Source organism: Desmodus rotundus, chromosome 9, assembly GCF_022682495.2.
Source record: "Desmodus rotundus isolate HL8 chromosome 9, HLdesRot8A.1, whole genome shotgun sequence".
NCBI lineage: Eukaryota > Metazoa > Chordata > Mammalia > Chiroptera > Phyllostomidae > Desmodus > Desmodus rotundus.
Window position 1 is genome coordinate 51,451,087 of NC_071395.1, and position 12,481 is coordinate 51,463,567.

At 39.8% G+C, this 12,481-nt stretch overlaps 1 protein-coding gene across 5 annotated transcripts in view; it reads left to right on the forward strand.

The window, feature by feature from the left end:
• XPO7 (exportin 7) overlaps nucleotides 1–12,481 on the forward strand; it is a 73,322-nt gene that overhangs the window by 42,003 nt on the left and 18,838 nt on the right. For 3 of the 5 annotated variants that reach the window (XM_053910701.1, XM_053910700.1, XM_053910699.2), the window contains exons 5-11: nucleotides 1,503–1,595; nucleotides 3,892–3,996; nucleotides 5,546–5,711; nucleotides 6,432–6,505; nucleotides 8,106–8,225; nucleotides 9,321–9,467; nucleotides 10,262–10,434. In XM_053910701.1, coding sequence (XP_053766676.1) covers nucleotides 1,503–1,595; nucleotides 3,892–3,996; nucleotides 5,546–5,711; nucleotides 6,432–6,505; nucleotides 8,106–8,225; nucleotides 9,321–9,467; nucleotides 10,262–10,434 — 878 coding nt within the window. The remainder of the gene's footprint in view (nucleotides 1–1,502; nucleotides 1,596–3,891; nucleotides 3,997–5,545; nucleotides 5,712–6,431; nucleotides 6,506–8,105; nucleotides 8,226–9,320; nucleotides 9,468–10,261; nucleotides 10,435–12,481) is intronic. The other 2 variants (XM_024560641.3, XM_024560638.4) reach the window with 1 other exon arrangement.

Genomic DNA, 12,481 nt, shown 5'->3' on the forward strand with positions numbered 1-12,481 from the left:
TAATGTCATAGGAGTGGGAGAAGCAACATGTAGATACTTAGTTATATTCTGTTCTATCTAAAAAGTACACAAAATAGAATTACTTGGCAGTTCTCCTCTGTGCCTTTCTTCCTCTTAATATGTCTTGGCTTTGCATGTTTACATGTCAGCACAAGCAAACCTCCTTTATTCTTTCTAATGTGTACATCGTATTCTGATCTAAAATACCATAATTTAATTAACTGATCTCTTATGGGTAGGCATTTAGGTTGGTTTTTGTTTTTGAGAGTACATTTATTAAGTTGAGAGAAAAACATCTATATGAGAGAAATATTGATCAGTTGCCTCTCATATGTGCCCCAAGTAGGGGTGAAACCTGCAACCTTTTGGTGTACGGGACAATACTTCAACCAACTGAGCCACCCACCAGGGCTTGAGAGTACATTTATTAGCTGGAGACAGTGAACGATGAAAGGGCCTAGGATTGAAGAAGCAACAGGAGGCTATTAGGCAGAGCTGCTTTGGCTCTCCAGAATCATTAAGGGAAAGAGTAAGCCAAGGCCAGGCTGCTGTCAGCTCACTGAAGTCAGAGAAAAGGGGGCCTTGGAGATTAGCCCGGGACAAACTGCCACTGTCCATTGCTCCCCTGGTTGCACATCTTGTTGGGACCCTTAGAGTTTAGGAGCATACCTGTTGGGAAAGAAGAGGGGGAAGGGAAAAGGACAGGCACAGGTGTGTTCCGGGACGGGGGGGGGGGCGGGGGGGAGATATGCTTTGTTTATATATTTTGACTGTTAAACTGTTAAATAAATCCTTCAGTGACTGTTCGGATAGATAGAGCAATCGATCTTATCATACTTTGAATAAGTGTGTAAGGATTATTGGAATTATTCAATCAAAAGGATGTGTATTTTGGCTTTTAAAGATACTTCCAAATCACCCTCAAAAAATGTTGCTTCCTCCAATAATTAAAGGGTACCTATTTCCCTGTGCGCCCACCCTGGGACCTCAACTTGTTATTTTGCTGTTTTAATAGGTGAAAATAATTTGTATCTCAGCATTTGAGTCATGAATGGGATGGAATAATTTTTCATATGTTAGTTTACTACTTAATTTTTGTTTTTCTATGAACTTAGTGATATTTTTTGTACATTTTTAATCAGGTTCTTTGTCTTTTTCTTGTATAGTTTCTTTGTAAATTGTTACACATTCATTTGTAATTTGTCTTAAGTGTGTTTTGCCACTTTTTCTTTTTTTAATGGACATAGTGTAATGCTTATGGTTCTTTTTAAAATATGAAAGGTTCCAGTTTTGATGAAGTCAGATTTAGCAGTCTTCCTTTATGGCGCTTAGGTTTTACGTCCTGCAAAGCAGCAGCTTTAAACCACAATTTCATGCCACCTTATCTAGGCAGCTTTAATAGTAACACATGATTCTGTCATTTCTAAAGGATGACTTGCATTTCCAGTGCTGAAATCAGCTTCACACACCACCTCCTTCTGCTTTACTTTTTTTTTAACCAGGATAGTGTTGAATACTGCATCATTGGCGTCACAATTTTATCTCAGCTAACCAATGAAATTAATCAAGTAAGTGCTACAGCCTTCCTCATTGAAGTAAGTGCCATATTTTTTCTTAGTATTGGTGTTTTCTGCTGTGTGTGGGATGATCTTTTTTGGCAGTTGTGTGCTTTTGCGGTAAGTGATTAATGCCCCTTTGAAACAAAGTAGTCGCATTGGACTTTCCTCTGTAAGTACGACCTACCCCTCTCGTTTTATCCTGGTCCCCTGTTGTGTCCAGTGTATCTTACCGTCACCTCAGCTTTCCTCACTGGTGTTCCCATTCATTACTAGAGATGCAGGCGAGCAATGTCCTACATCAAAACCTTAATGAAATAATTTCTTTGCTAATGAAAAAGAATGAGTCCAAAAAGAGGAATCACAAAAGTGGAACCAGCATCATGTGTGTGCCTCTTCTGCTGTATACACTAATGCATGTTTATAATTATTTAAAAGTTAATTACTGTGTCCTAATATTAAAGATTTTGCTGGTCATCTTTTCAGAATGCATAAAACATTCTACTAAATACCAGGTCGTTTTTAAAATAGTCCTTGATGATACCAATCACTACAGAGGAAACACCAGTGGCTTTCTTTTGTTCTGGCTATTATTTTTTTCAGTTATTTATTTTTGTATCCAGCTAAAATTCATAATTATTGAACAGGCCAGTGTTAATGTTAGTTGTAATATCTCACCCTTCAGTTGTCAGCTAATAATTACATTGACGTCACTGTTGCTATTGCGCATATTATTTATGCAGATATTCTTATTAACCCATGAGAAATTTTAACTGCGAATTGGTACTATTTTAAATACACTTGCTTATTAAACCTATTAAAATCTGGAGCCAGTACTGTCACTTGCAGCCCCCATTGTGGTTGGTAATTATCATAATAACAATAGCTCTTGCATTTGAGTGATTACTGTGTGAAAGGTGCTGTTCTAAGCACTTATATTAACTACTTTCATTCTCACGATAGTCCTAGATAGGTACTGTGGTTATCCCATTTTCTAGAGAAGGAGACAGAGGTACATAAAGGCTAAGTAACTTGTCCAAGGTGTCACAGCAGGCAACAGCATCTGAACTTGAACCCACACAGTCTTGTTTCAGAGCCTGTGCTCTTAATAACTGACTTCTTATTTAAGTGTTACCTTTGTAGTCAGAGAGCATACATTAACTTAAGTACAGTGTTGGTATTTTTAAAAACTTCGCAGTTTTACTTGTCTTTCCTAAGAAAACAGTAGAACTGTGTGTAACACATTTGATGTAATTATTCTCGGTATTATGGTCAGCATAGTAGATAATGTGTGGTACATGATGTATAATCCAGCAATGACTTATGTACCTAAGACATTTATGATGATAACACAGTAACACTGAAGCTAGAATTGAGGAATATTTTGAACCTTTACATAACTTAATTTTCTGTGGGGTTTTTTGGGGATTTATCAGATTCAAATCAGAAAATGTATTTCTGTTGCCATTCCAATTTGAATTTAGAAATAAAATCTAGGAGGGCCCATAATTGGTTGTCTGTCAGAAATCTTGCCTCATTATTCTTTAATGTGCCAGAAACAAAATGAGCTCCCTCTTGGATGAATTGGTCAGTATATCGAAGAGATTTAAAATCTCAATTAGGCTAAAATACCCTTGACAACCTTGAAGTTTTTTTATTCCACTGTTGAGTACCTACCATGTGTCAGGAATGGAGGGCATACTTAAAAAGTGAAAGATTGAGTCCTTAACCACAGAAACCTTTAAAATGTGGGGGAAAGACAAGAACAGCAGAATAAGTGACCAGTACAGCCATTGAATTGAAATGTTCACTTTTGTGGTTGGACTCTATCTAGAAATAAACAAGTTGGAGAAGGAGGAAAGGGGTTACAAGCTGTTGGTCATTTAAGTTCATGGCTGTTGGTTAATGACTGTTTCTTGAAATTCTGCAGTAACTTCAGCCCAGTGGACTATTTACCAAAACCCAAGCCTTGCTACTGTCTGTTTTTGAAATTAAACCACAGTACAACATAGTAGTAATTGTTAGCAATATCTGCCAAAACTTGTTAAATTTTACCTACGTGCGAAGGAAATTAAAACTTAGCAGTGGAGGTATTCATTCCTTTTCCTGTCTTCCCTCTGTGAGCTCTAGAGACGTGCTATCCTGGCAGCTATCCTTAGCAGCTTACTACTCTTTCATCCTCTCACGCTGTATGATTTCATAGTAATTTAAATGTTAAAAATGTGTTTTGTATTTATGTTGCTCTTACTGGAAATCTGGTTTATTTGTAGTCTGCATGAAAATTTTTTTTCTTTGCAGTTAATTCTAACTTGCATTGGTTTATTTTTCTGCATAGGCAGACACCACTCATCCTTTAACCAAGCACAGAAAAATAGCCTCTTCTTTCCGAGATTCATCGTTATTTGATATCTTCACACTTTCCTGCAATTTACTAAAACAGGTGAGATTGTAGGTTGGGTCTGGCTTCCTCATTCATTTTGAAAGGATGAGAATGAGTGGGTACTTGTTAGATACCATCTCTTAATGGACCCTATGAGCACGTATGCATCTCTTTAATCATCATCATCATCTCTTACACAGTACCTATGTCCAAGATGCTAAAGAAACTTGCCAGACTGACCGCTGATGTTAGAGAAAGGATTGCGATTTCCCTATTTCAGATCTATTTCCCTATGTAAGAGCAGTGAGGGAACACTTATCCTGTGCTCCTGTCCTAAAAGAATCTAATTCACTACAAAGTTTGAGGTTCTGTTGTTTGCTTTTTTTGTACCTACATGGAATCTTCCTATAGGAGTAAAAGCATGTTAGCTCTAGTGCTCTGAAAGCAGTCTCGGTGACGTTGCTGACACACTGGAAATAGGCTGACTCCCTGTCCCCTGCTGAGCTAAAAGCAGCAAATAAACAAGCAACATCTGTAAGGAAAAACACATTGTGAGATTTCAGCAGCTATTTAGATTTCATAACCTGAAGGGGTAGATAGTGTCACATAAGGAAATTACCTGTTTTAAAATAGAAAAGTTGGTGTTTCAATTCACTTACTGATAGAGTTGAACTAAGAAATGTTAACTGCAATGACTGGCTGCTCTGTCCCCATAGAAAGCTAAATGGGATTAGCCTCTGGCTCTTTGTTCATTTGGGGGATTTGGGGTTCTTTGGTCCGTGTTCTCATTTTCCAGTATGTCCCAATTTTCATTTTAGAAACAAGTTTGGGTTCTTCTGTCATTCCACTTAATGTTGTTCATCTTTTTCCACAATTACTTACTTATCTCAGAATTCCCAGACAGTCCTTGGGTTGGACAGGCTGCCTGAAAAAAGCTGTTGTACCCCTGAAGGGGAAACGCTTTTGACAAAACTGAGGTTTGCATCCTTCTCGCTGATATTATCAAAAACAATTAGCCAGCCAGTCAGCAAGGTCATAGCTGGTGTGAACTTTGATTATGAGCCCCAGTAGCTATGGTCCAAGCATTGCGCTATAAGCAGGTAAACTGCAAGTGAATAAATAAAGTTCAGTGGTGATTTTGTTTTGTTTGAAAGATATTTGTTGATGTCTGTGATGGTAATATTAAAAAGAGGAAGGAAGGTAGGACAGGGTATATAACTTTCTAGAACTCCCTCCCAGAGTTGAAACTTAACCCTGTCTAGAAATAGCTAGAATTTCACAGACAAGTGAAGTAACCACACGTATTGCTTCAGGAATCCCTGTGGCCACTGTGTCTACATGTAAAGAATATGGTGTCAGAAGGGAGATTTCTTTAAGTACCAGCTTCATGCTTTACGGTAAATGCGTTGTCATATCAAATAAGGAGCTAGGATTTTCATAAGGACAGTAAGGTAAGAGAAGCACTGCATCTTGTGGCCAGGGAAACATCGTGTTTCTGCGTGGAAATAGAGCCCTCCTTTTCTGGCTCAACAGCCTGCTTGTGAGTCTGGTAACAGGCTTAAAAGAGAGGAGTGATTGTTTGGGGCTTACTGTGTGGTAATTTTTACAGGCTTCCGGAAAGAACCTAAACTTGAATGATGAAAGTCAGCATGGTTTGCTCATGCAGCTGCTTAAACTCACTCATAATTGCCTGAACTTTGATTTCATCGGCACGTCTACTGATGAGTCCTCAGATGACCTGTGCACAGTCCAGATTCCCACCAGCTGGAGATCAGGTAAGGGAATGGCACACCTGAAACAGGCTGCTGCTCACTCAGCTCACATAGCATCATAGCGTCTGTAGGATGATCTAAAGGACCCCCGGCAATTCCTGGCTTATTGTACAAGAACATTTAGAGTTTCAACATCTATCTTTATGAAGTAAGGGAGAGGTTCTTGGAGGATCTTCTAGACTCACAGGTGGCCCGCAGGCAGAATCCGGCCCTCCTTGTTTCTACCCAGCAGCAGTGCAAGCTCCTTGCCCCTAGTTAAGGAGTAGTTGGGTTTATACAGTCCTAAAATTATTTCGTCCCTTTGAAGGCCACCATGAGGCTTATTTGGCCCCCAGTGAAAATGAGTTTGACACCCCTGTTCTAGACTCCCCCAGCCTGGAGGAGCTCTTAATTACTCACCGATGTGACTTTGACCTTCTTATATTAACCACCCAGAGATGTTCATTTGAGGTAATGTCTAGCTTTAAAAACAAAATCAAGCAAAAGAACGTGTTTATGTTTGTGTGTTCCTAAGGATAAAAATTCTTGCTATGAACAGCATCCTGGTTATCTTAAGTTCTCTGATTATCAGAAAAATAAATCCGTTTTTCAAAAGAGGTACCCGTCACTTTCAAAGGACACATTCTGTAAGATAAGGAAGCCGAGCTACGTGCTCCCTAATGCGCAGTGCCAGGAGCAGTGTGCAGACGTCCTCAGTGAAGTGCTCTTGTGTCTTTCTTCCAGCGTTCTTAGACTCTTCAACTCTGCAGCTGTTTTTTGACCTGTATCATTCCATCCCTCCTTCATTTTCACCTCTGGTGAGTCAGTTTCTAAAGCAAACCTATTTCTGGATAATGGCAATGATGAGTGAGCCTCATGTTTATTTTTTCATACAAAATCACAGAACTAAAGCATGGAAATAATAGAGTTGGTTATCTAGCCAGGATGAAGCTTATAGCTTAAAAGTTCTTGCAGTAAAGTCTAATTCTTTTAACATTATTCCTGTCTAGTGACAAATTGCAGCGGAAACCAAGTTTTTTTGGTCTCATCTCCATACTGCAAACTGCCATGGGCCAGAGTGTGGGGATTCTCCTTATTGTGGGGCTGAAGGGTGTCCTGAGTGAGAAAAGTTTTGAAAATCCCTCAGGCGTAAGCAATACATGGAAGCTGTAAGGGGAAGGCAGACTTGCCTACTTATTTCTAAATAACATTTGAAAGCTCTTGGGAATGATGTATTTCTCCTTTAAAGCAGTAATTAAACTCCTCAAATCACAAAATTCATTCAGGTCCTAAAAGACGTACGTCTGGTATTTCAGATGGTTGGGTAAGACACTGTTGTGCGAAATATACAAAGAATACGTAGTAAGGTGATGAGTGTTCTGCATAGTGTTTCCACAGGGGAATACTTTCCTGGTCATTGTAGTACTTTTCCAAATTGACGTAGACCTTTGCTTTAGCGAAACCTGAATTCAGTGTCGTTTTTATCAAATTTTCCACAGGAAAAGGTAATGTACCCAAGAAGGGTAATTAATGAAAAGGCTATTGATAAAGGTATGGGCAAAATTAAGGAAATCTAACAAGAGGATTGACTATACCCCCTGGGGTGAGCAGTTGTGGGAAGCTTAAAGGGGCAAGGTGTAGGGAGCCCTGGAGAAAGCTGGTGTGGCCTAGGGATGGCTGTACAACAGAGGTGGAGAAGCTACCAGCCACGGCCTAGCAGGGGGGTGGTGCTGCTTGCCTCTTGCCCTCATGTCCTTGCTGGTACTTGCCAATGGTTGAAGCCAACTAGAAGCAAGAGGGCAACGGAGCTTGGCTGTTGTAGTCACAGAGGCCAGCCTCCCAGGGAACATCCAGGGGGGAGGGGGGAGCGGGGAGCGGTTGGAAGATAGATCTGGTGGGGCAGAGAGTGTAAATACCTAGCACAGTAGGGAAAGGGAAAAATGTTTTCAGGATAAAAGCTGTGTGTGTGTGTTTGTTTCATGGCACAGATATGACCTGGTTATTTCATTGTAGCACCACATAGCAAAGCCTCATTTAGCCCAAAGGTCTTAATAAAAAAAAAAAAAATCTAAAGCTTTATTTAAATGATGAATTGCTTGGTATTTTTAAGCCTTTAAATATATATCTTAACAAGAATCAAGGAAGCAGCCATTGGAGTGGTCAGAGAATAATGCCTAATGAATTTCCAAAGTGTGAATTTAGGTAGTTGGTAGGATCAAATTGGGTATAATGCTCTCTTTTTTTCCTTTTTAAGCTCTACCCTCCTTGATCTTTCCATGTTATTATAATTACAGCAGAGGTTGAAAGAACAGAATTAGTGGCAAATGTAAAGAAGAATGTTATAGGATTGGAAAAGATATGAAAATCCCTGTACAGTCTTTTAAAATCAGTGACATTTGGGGTGTGCCCTGTTTTTAGGTCTTGTCCTGCTTAGTACAGATTGCCTCCGTCAGAAGGTCCCTGTTCAACAATGCAGAGAGGGCCAAGTTTCTCTCTCATCTTGTTGATGGTGTTAAACGAATACTGGAAAATCCACAGGTAAGACTTGAGGATTTGTTTTTATTCGAATATATATCTTGGCACACACACACACATATATATGATACATATGATTTTGTGTGTATGTGTCTGTTATGAGTCAGAAGGATATCCATCTAGAGGCCTTACTTAGTAGAAATCCCAGAAAACAGCTCAGTCTGTTGTTCTTCAAAAGATTTAAGTGAATCTGTATTTATAGAAAAGTCTTGAGAACGTTTGCCCAAAAGAGGAGCTTGTACCTCTAGCTTCAGTAATGCCAGAGTTGTGGAAAGGCTCACTTTGTACAGGAAAAGATGGATGGACTGTAGTCATTTTTCTCCAATAAATTAAGGATTTAAGTTTGTTTCTGTTTCCAGTTTTTTTAAATGTACATTATTTATGGAAGTGTATAGGGCTGCTTTTCGGTGGGAAGGAATAGATTTCTCATTCAAATATTTGTCATTCATTCCATAAACTTTATGAAACACCTTTGTGCCAGGGACAGAGCGGAAACAAACCAAAGTCTTACCTTCCTGTGCTAGTAGAGGAAGACATATGTAAGGAAACAAATATGCTGGTATAATAGGCAAACAAATCAGAAGTTCAATATGAGTATATAATATATAAATGACATAGAAATAGATAAATTTATTATAGCCATGATAATATAAATATATAAAACCTTTGCATAACTTTGCTACTGTAGTTTAATTGTATTTAATAAATTTGACAGATGTTAAAGCGAAAATTTCATTATCTTTCCTTTAATTGGTGGGAAGCAAACAGATTGGTTACATCTTAGATCATGCCCCTTATCTTCCATTTATCAGCCTTTCAACCTTAGGCCTGTAATGTGATCCTTCTGGGCTTCCATTTCAGCCTCTTTGATTGAGGCTAATAAGCCACAAGATAATTATTATGAACAGATGAGATCATTGATGTGACCATCCTTGTAATAAAATTATTTTTAAGAAGCATTATACAAATGTGTCATTCTGAATGGTTACTTGCATCTCGGAGGTTGAAGTACCCCTCTCCCCTCATGCCCTCCCAAATGTCGTTGGGAAGTGTAGTGAATCACACTGTCATTTTGTTTTCCTCCTGTGCTGTCACCAGAGTTTATCAGACCCAAACAATTACCATGAGTTTTGCAGACTACTGGCCCGACTGAAGAGTAACTATCAACTGGGAGAATTAGTAAAGGTGGAAAACTACCCTGAGGTCATCCGATTGATAGCCAACTTCACAGTGACCAGCCTACAGGTTTGTCTTTGATTGCTTGGCTCTTTCTTCCTAAACATTGGAAACATGGGAGCCTGTCCCCTTGCTCACTGTTCTTGATCTTACATGAATATTCTTTTTCTCTCTCTCTCCCCCTCCACCCTCTTTTTTTTTTTTTTTTTTTTTTTTTTTTTTTTTTTTTTTTTTTTTTTTTTTTTTTTGCGAAAGTGAATATAAGTACATGTAGGGTAACCCTGCAGAATAGTTACTATTGTAGCCTACTCGTGTGTATTACAAAAGTGCAGGGAGTGTTGGGAAAAGAGTGTATGGGAATGGCCAGGATAATGCTGAGATGCACGGCTGGAGAATCCCCTCAGAATCACCTCCAAAAAGGCAGGGTTGGAACAGAGAGCTCGACAGAAGAGTGGAGAGAGTCGTGCCCTCCCTGTCTTAGTCGTGTAATGTAGGGCTGCGCTTCTCGAACGTTATGGCTCACATCAAAATTATCTGGGGAGCCTGATGAGAACGACAGGTGCTTGGATCCTACACCCGTAATTTCTGGTTCACCAGGTCCCGGGTACGGTCCTGGCATCTGTATTTCTGCTGTGTTCTCTAAGTGATTCTCATACAGACTGATGTTTGAGAGTCACTGACGCAGGGTTTTCCTTGTGGTAAGGTTTACTCATCCAGCATAGAGCAGCTTTCTCATTAGACGCTTAATCTCCGAAATACTGAGAAACACGTTAGACTAGTTTATCGTTTGTGTTGAGTGGCATGGGACTGGTGTATTGTGTATAAATAATAGATATGCCTCCTGCCCTTTTGGTTTTCCTTAGCACTGGGAATTTGCTCCAAATAGTGTGCACTATCTCCTGAGCTTGTGGCAGCGGCTGGCAGCCTCTGTGCCATATGTGAAAGCCACAGAGCCCCACATGCTGGAAACTTACACTCCTGAAGTCACCAAAGCCTACATCACATCCCGTTTGGAGTCTGTGCACATCATACTGAGGTAAGGACTCTAGGACAGCCCCTCTCGTTCCCCCACCAGCAGCCTGGTGTTAGACTTGCCAGAGATCAGACACCCAGTTGGCAAAAATGTATTTGATAGGACTCTTATTGGAGCTAATACTGTTAGTGGTCACGTTCTTACGTCAGCAGAACAGCACAAAATCTGAAAGAGCAGTCTTTAGCATCCTGGTGGAACCCTCCTGTTGTTGCCATCAGTAGCAGCGTCTTTGAATACAGAGTACCTGTATCAGCATAATGTTTGTCCTTGCCACTGATTTTCTTTAAACAAGAGAGAAATGTTTGTAGACTATAGATAAGAATTATAGTATGTAAAGTATAGATGCTTAATGTGAACTCCTAAAATATTAAATAGATAAAAAGGGATTACACGATCCAGAGCTTACTAGAAGATACAGGAGTTCTAGGCAACTGATCACTGATTGCATTACATTATCACATGGTTTCTGTCTGCCCTATTAACTGGACCAGAAACCTGTAACTCAGGAAATTTCAGACCCTTTCAGAAATGACCTGGATAAAGTTAAGTAATTCTTTGTTTTAGGGACCTTTCTTATTTGTGTGGGTTTTTTTGTTTGTTTGGGGTTTTTTGTTTGTTTTTTTTTAACAACAAACATTTATTTTTCTCACAGTTTTAGAGGCTAGAAGTCTGAGATCCAGGTGGCAGCAGGGTTGGTTTCTGATGAGGCCCCTCTCCTTGGCTTGCAGATAGCAGCCTTCTCCCTGTGTCCTCAAAGGGCCTGCTCTGTGTGTGCACGCGCGCAGATATATCTATGTTGTTTCTTCTCGTTAAGGACACCAGTCTGATTGGATTAGGGCCCTACCCTTAAGATTAACCTTTTTTTTAATTGAGGTATAACTGACATACAGCATTCTGTTACTTTCAGATGTACAATATAAGTGACTCAGTATTTGTATATATTGCAAGGTGATCACAGTAAGTGTGGTTAACATCCACACATAGGTACAGTGTGTTTTTCTTGTGATGAGAACTTTTAAGATTATTCTGTATACTCTTTCATCAGCTATTTCAAGTTGGATTCTTAATTTGCTTAGGTTTGACTGCATTTAATTGTCAAACAGCTAATTGTCTCAGCTGTTTATGACTTGAATCATTTCAAAAGCTGAGTATTTGTGAAGCCCACTGGGAGGTGTTGTTTTATTAGCTACATAGTTTCTGTTCCTGAGGAGTCGCCTGGTTTCAGTGAGACCATGTTGGGGTGTGGTTATACCTGTGGGCTCTGGGCCCAGAGAGCTGGTTGTAGCCATGTGCTCTTGGGCGAGGTTGTTATGGGCATTGAATTACTCTGCCCCAGCCCACCGTGTGACCTTCGTAACACATAGCCGGGACCTGCCAGTTGTGGTGGTGCTGCCACGGCTGCAGCTGAGTTGTCATGCTGTGATGTAATCATAGAGAGCTTGTGATATGATAAGATTTTCAAATTTACAGACCTGTAGATAAGGCAAGGCCTGGTAGGAATCCACAGGGCCCCATCTGCAATTCTGAAATCCAAGATGTGAAAACTTAAGTTTTCTCGTAGATTTGGCACCAAAAATCATTTGATGGCGAAACTTGACATGCACTGGAAACCCTTTGTAATCTTTTTTAAAAATTCTACTTAGTATGATTCTTCATAATATTTACACATTTTTGCCATAGGAATACTGTATTTGACATACCGCAGAGCCCATTGAGGGTTCTTATTACATGGCAGAAGCATCATATTGCCTCCCTAAAACCTGAAGATCTCTGAATTCCAAAACACATGTGGTCAGAATGGCTGCACTCAGAAACAGAGTACTTGTCATCCCAAAGTTGACGGTGGTCAAGAACAAGCGAGAGGCTAAGAGGCCAGAGCTCCTGGGGGGGAGAAACATAGGAATGAGCAGATCCAGGCCGACAGATGTTACGAACCAGAAATTCAGATTGAAAGATTGAACACCAACAATCAAAATATTCCAAAGGGAAGCAGGTGCTAGGTTGAAAACATATGCCTTCAAATTTTTTTGATATTCCTTCCTTGGTTAAA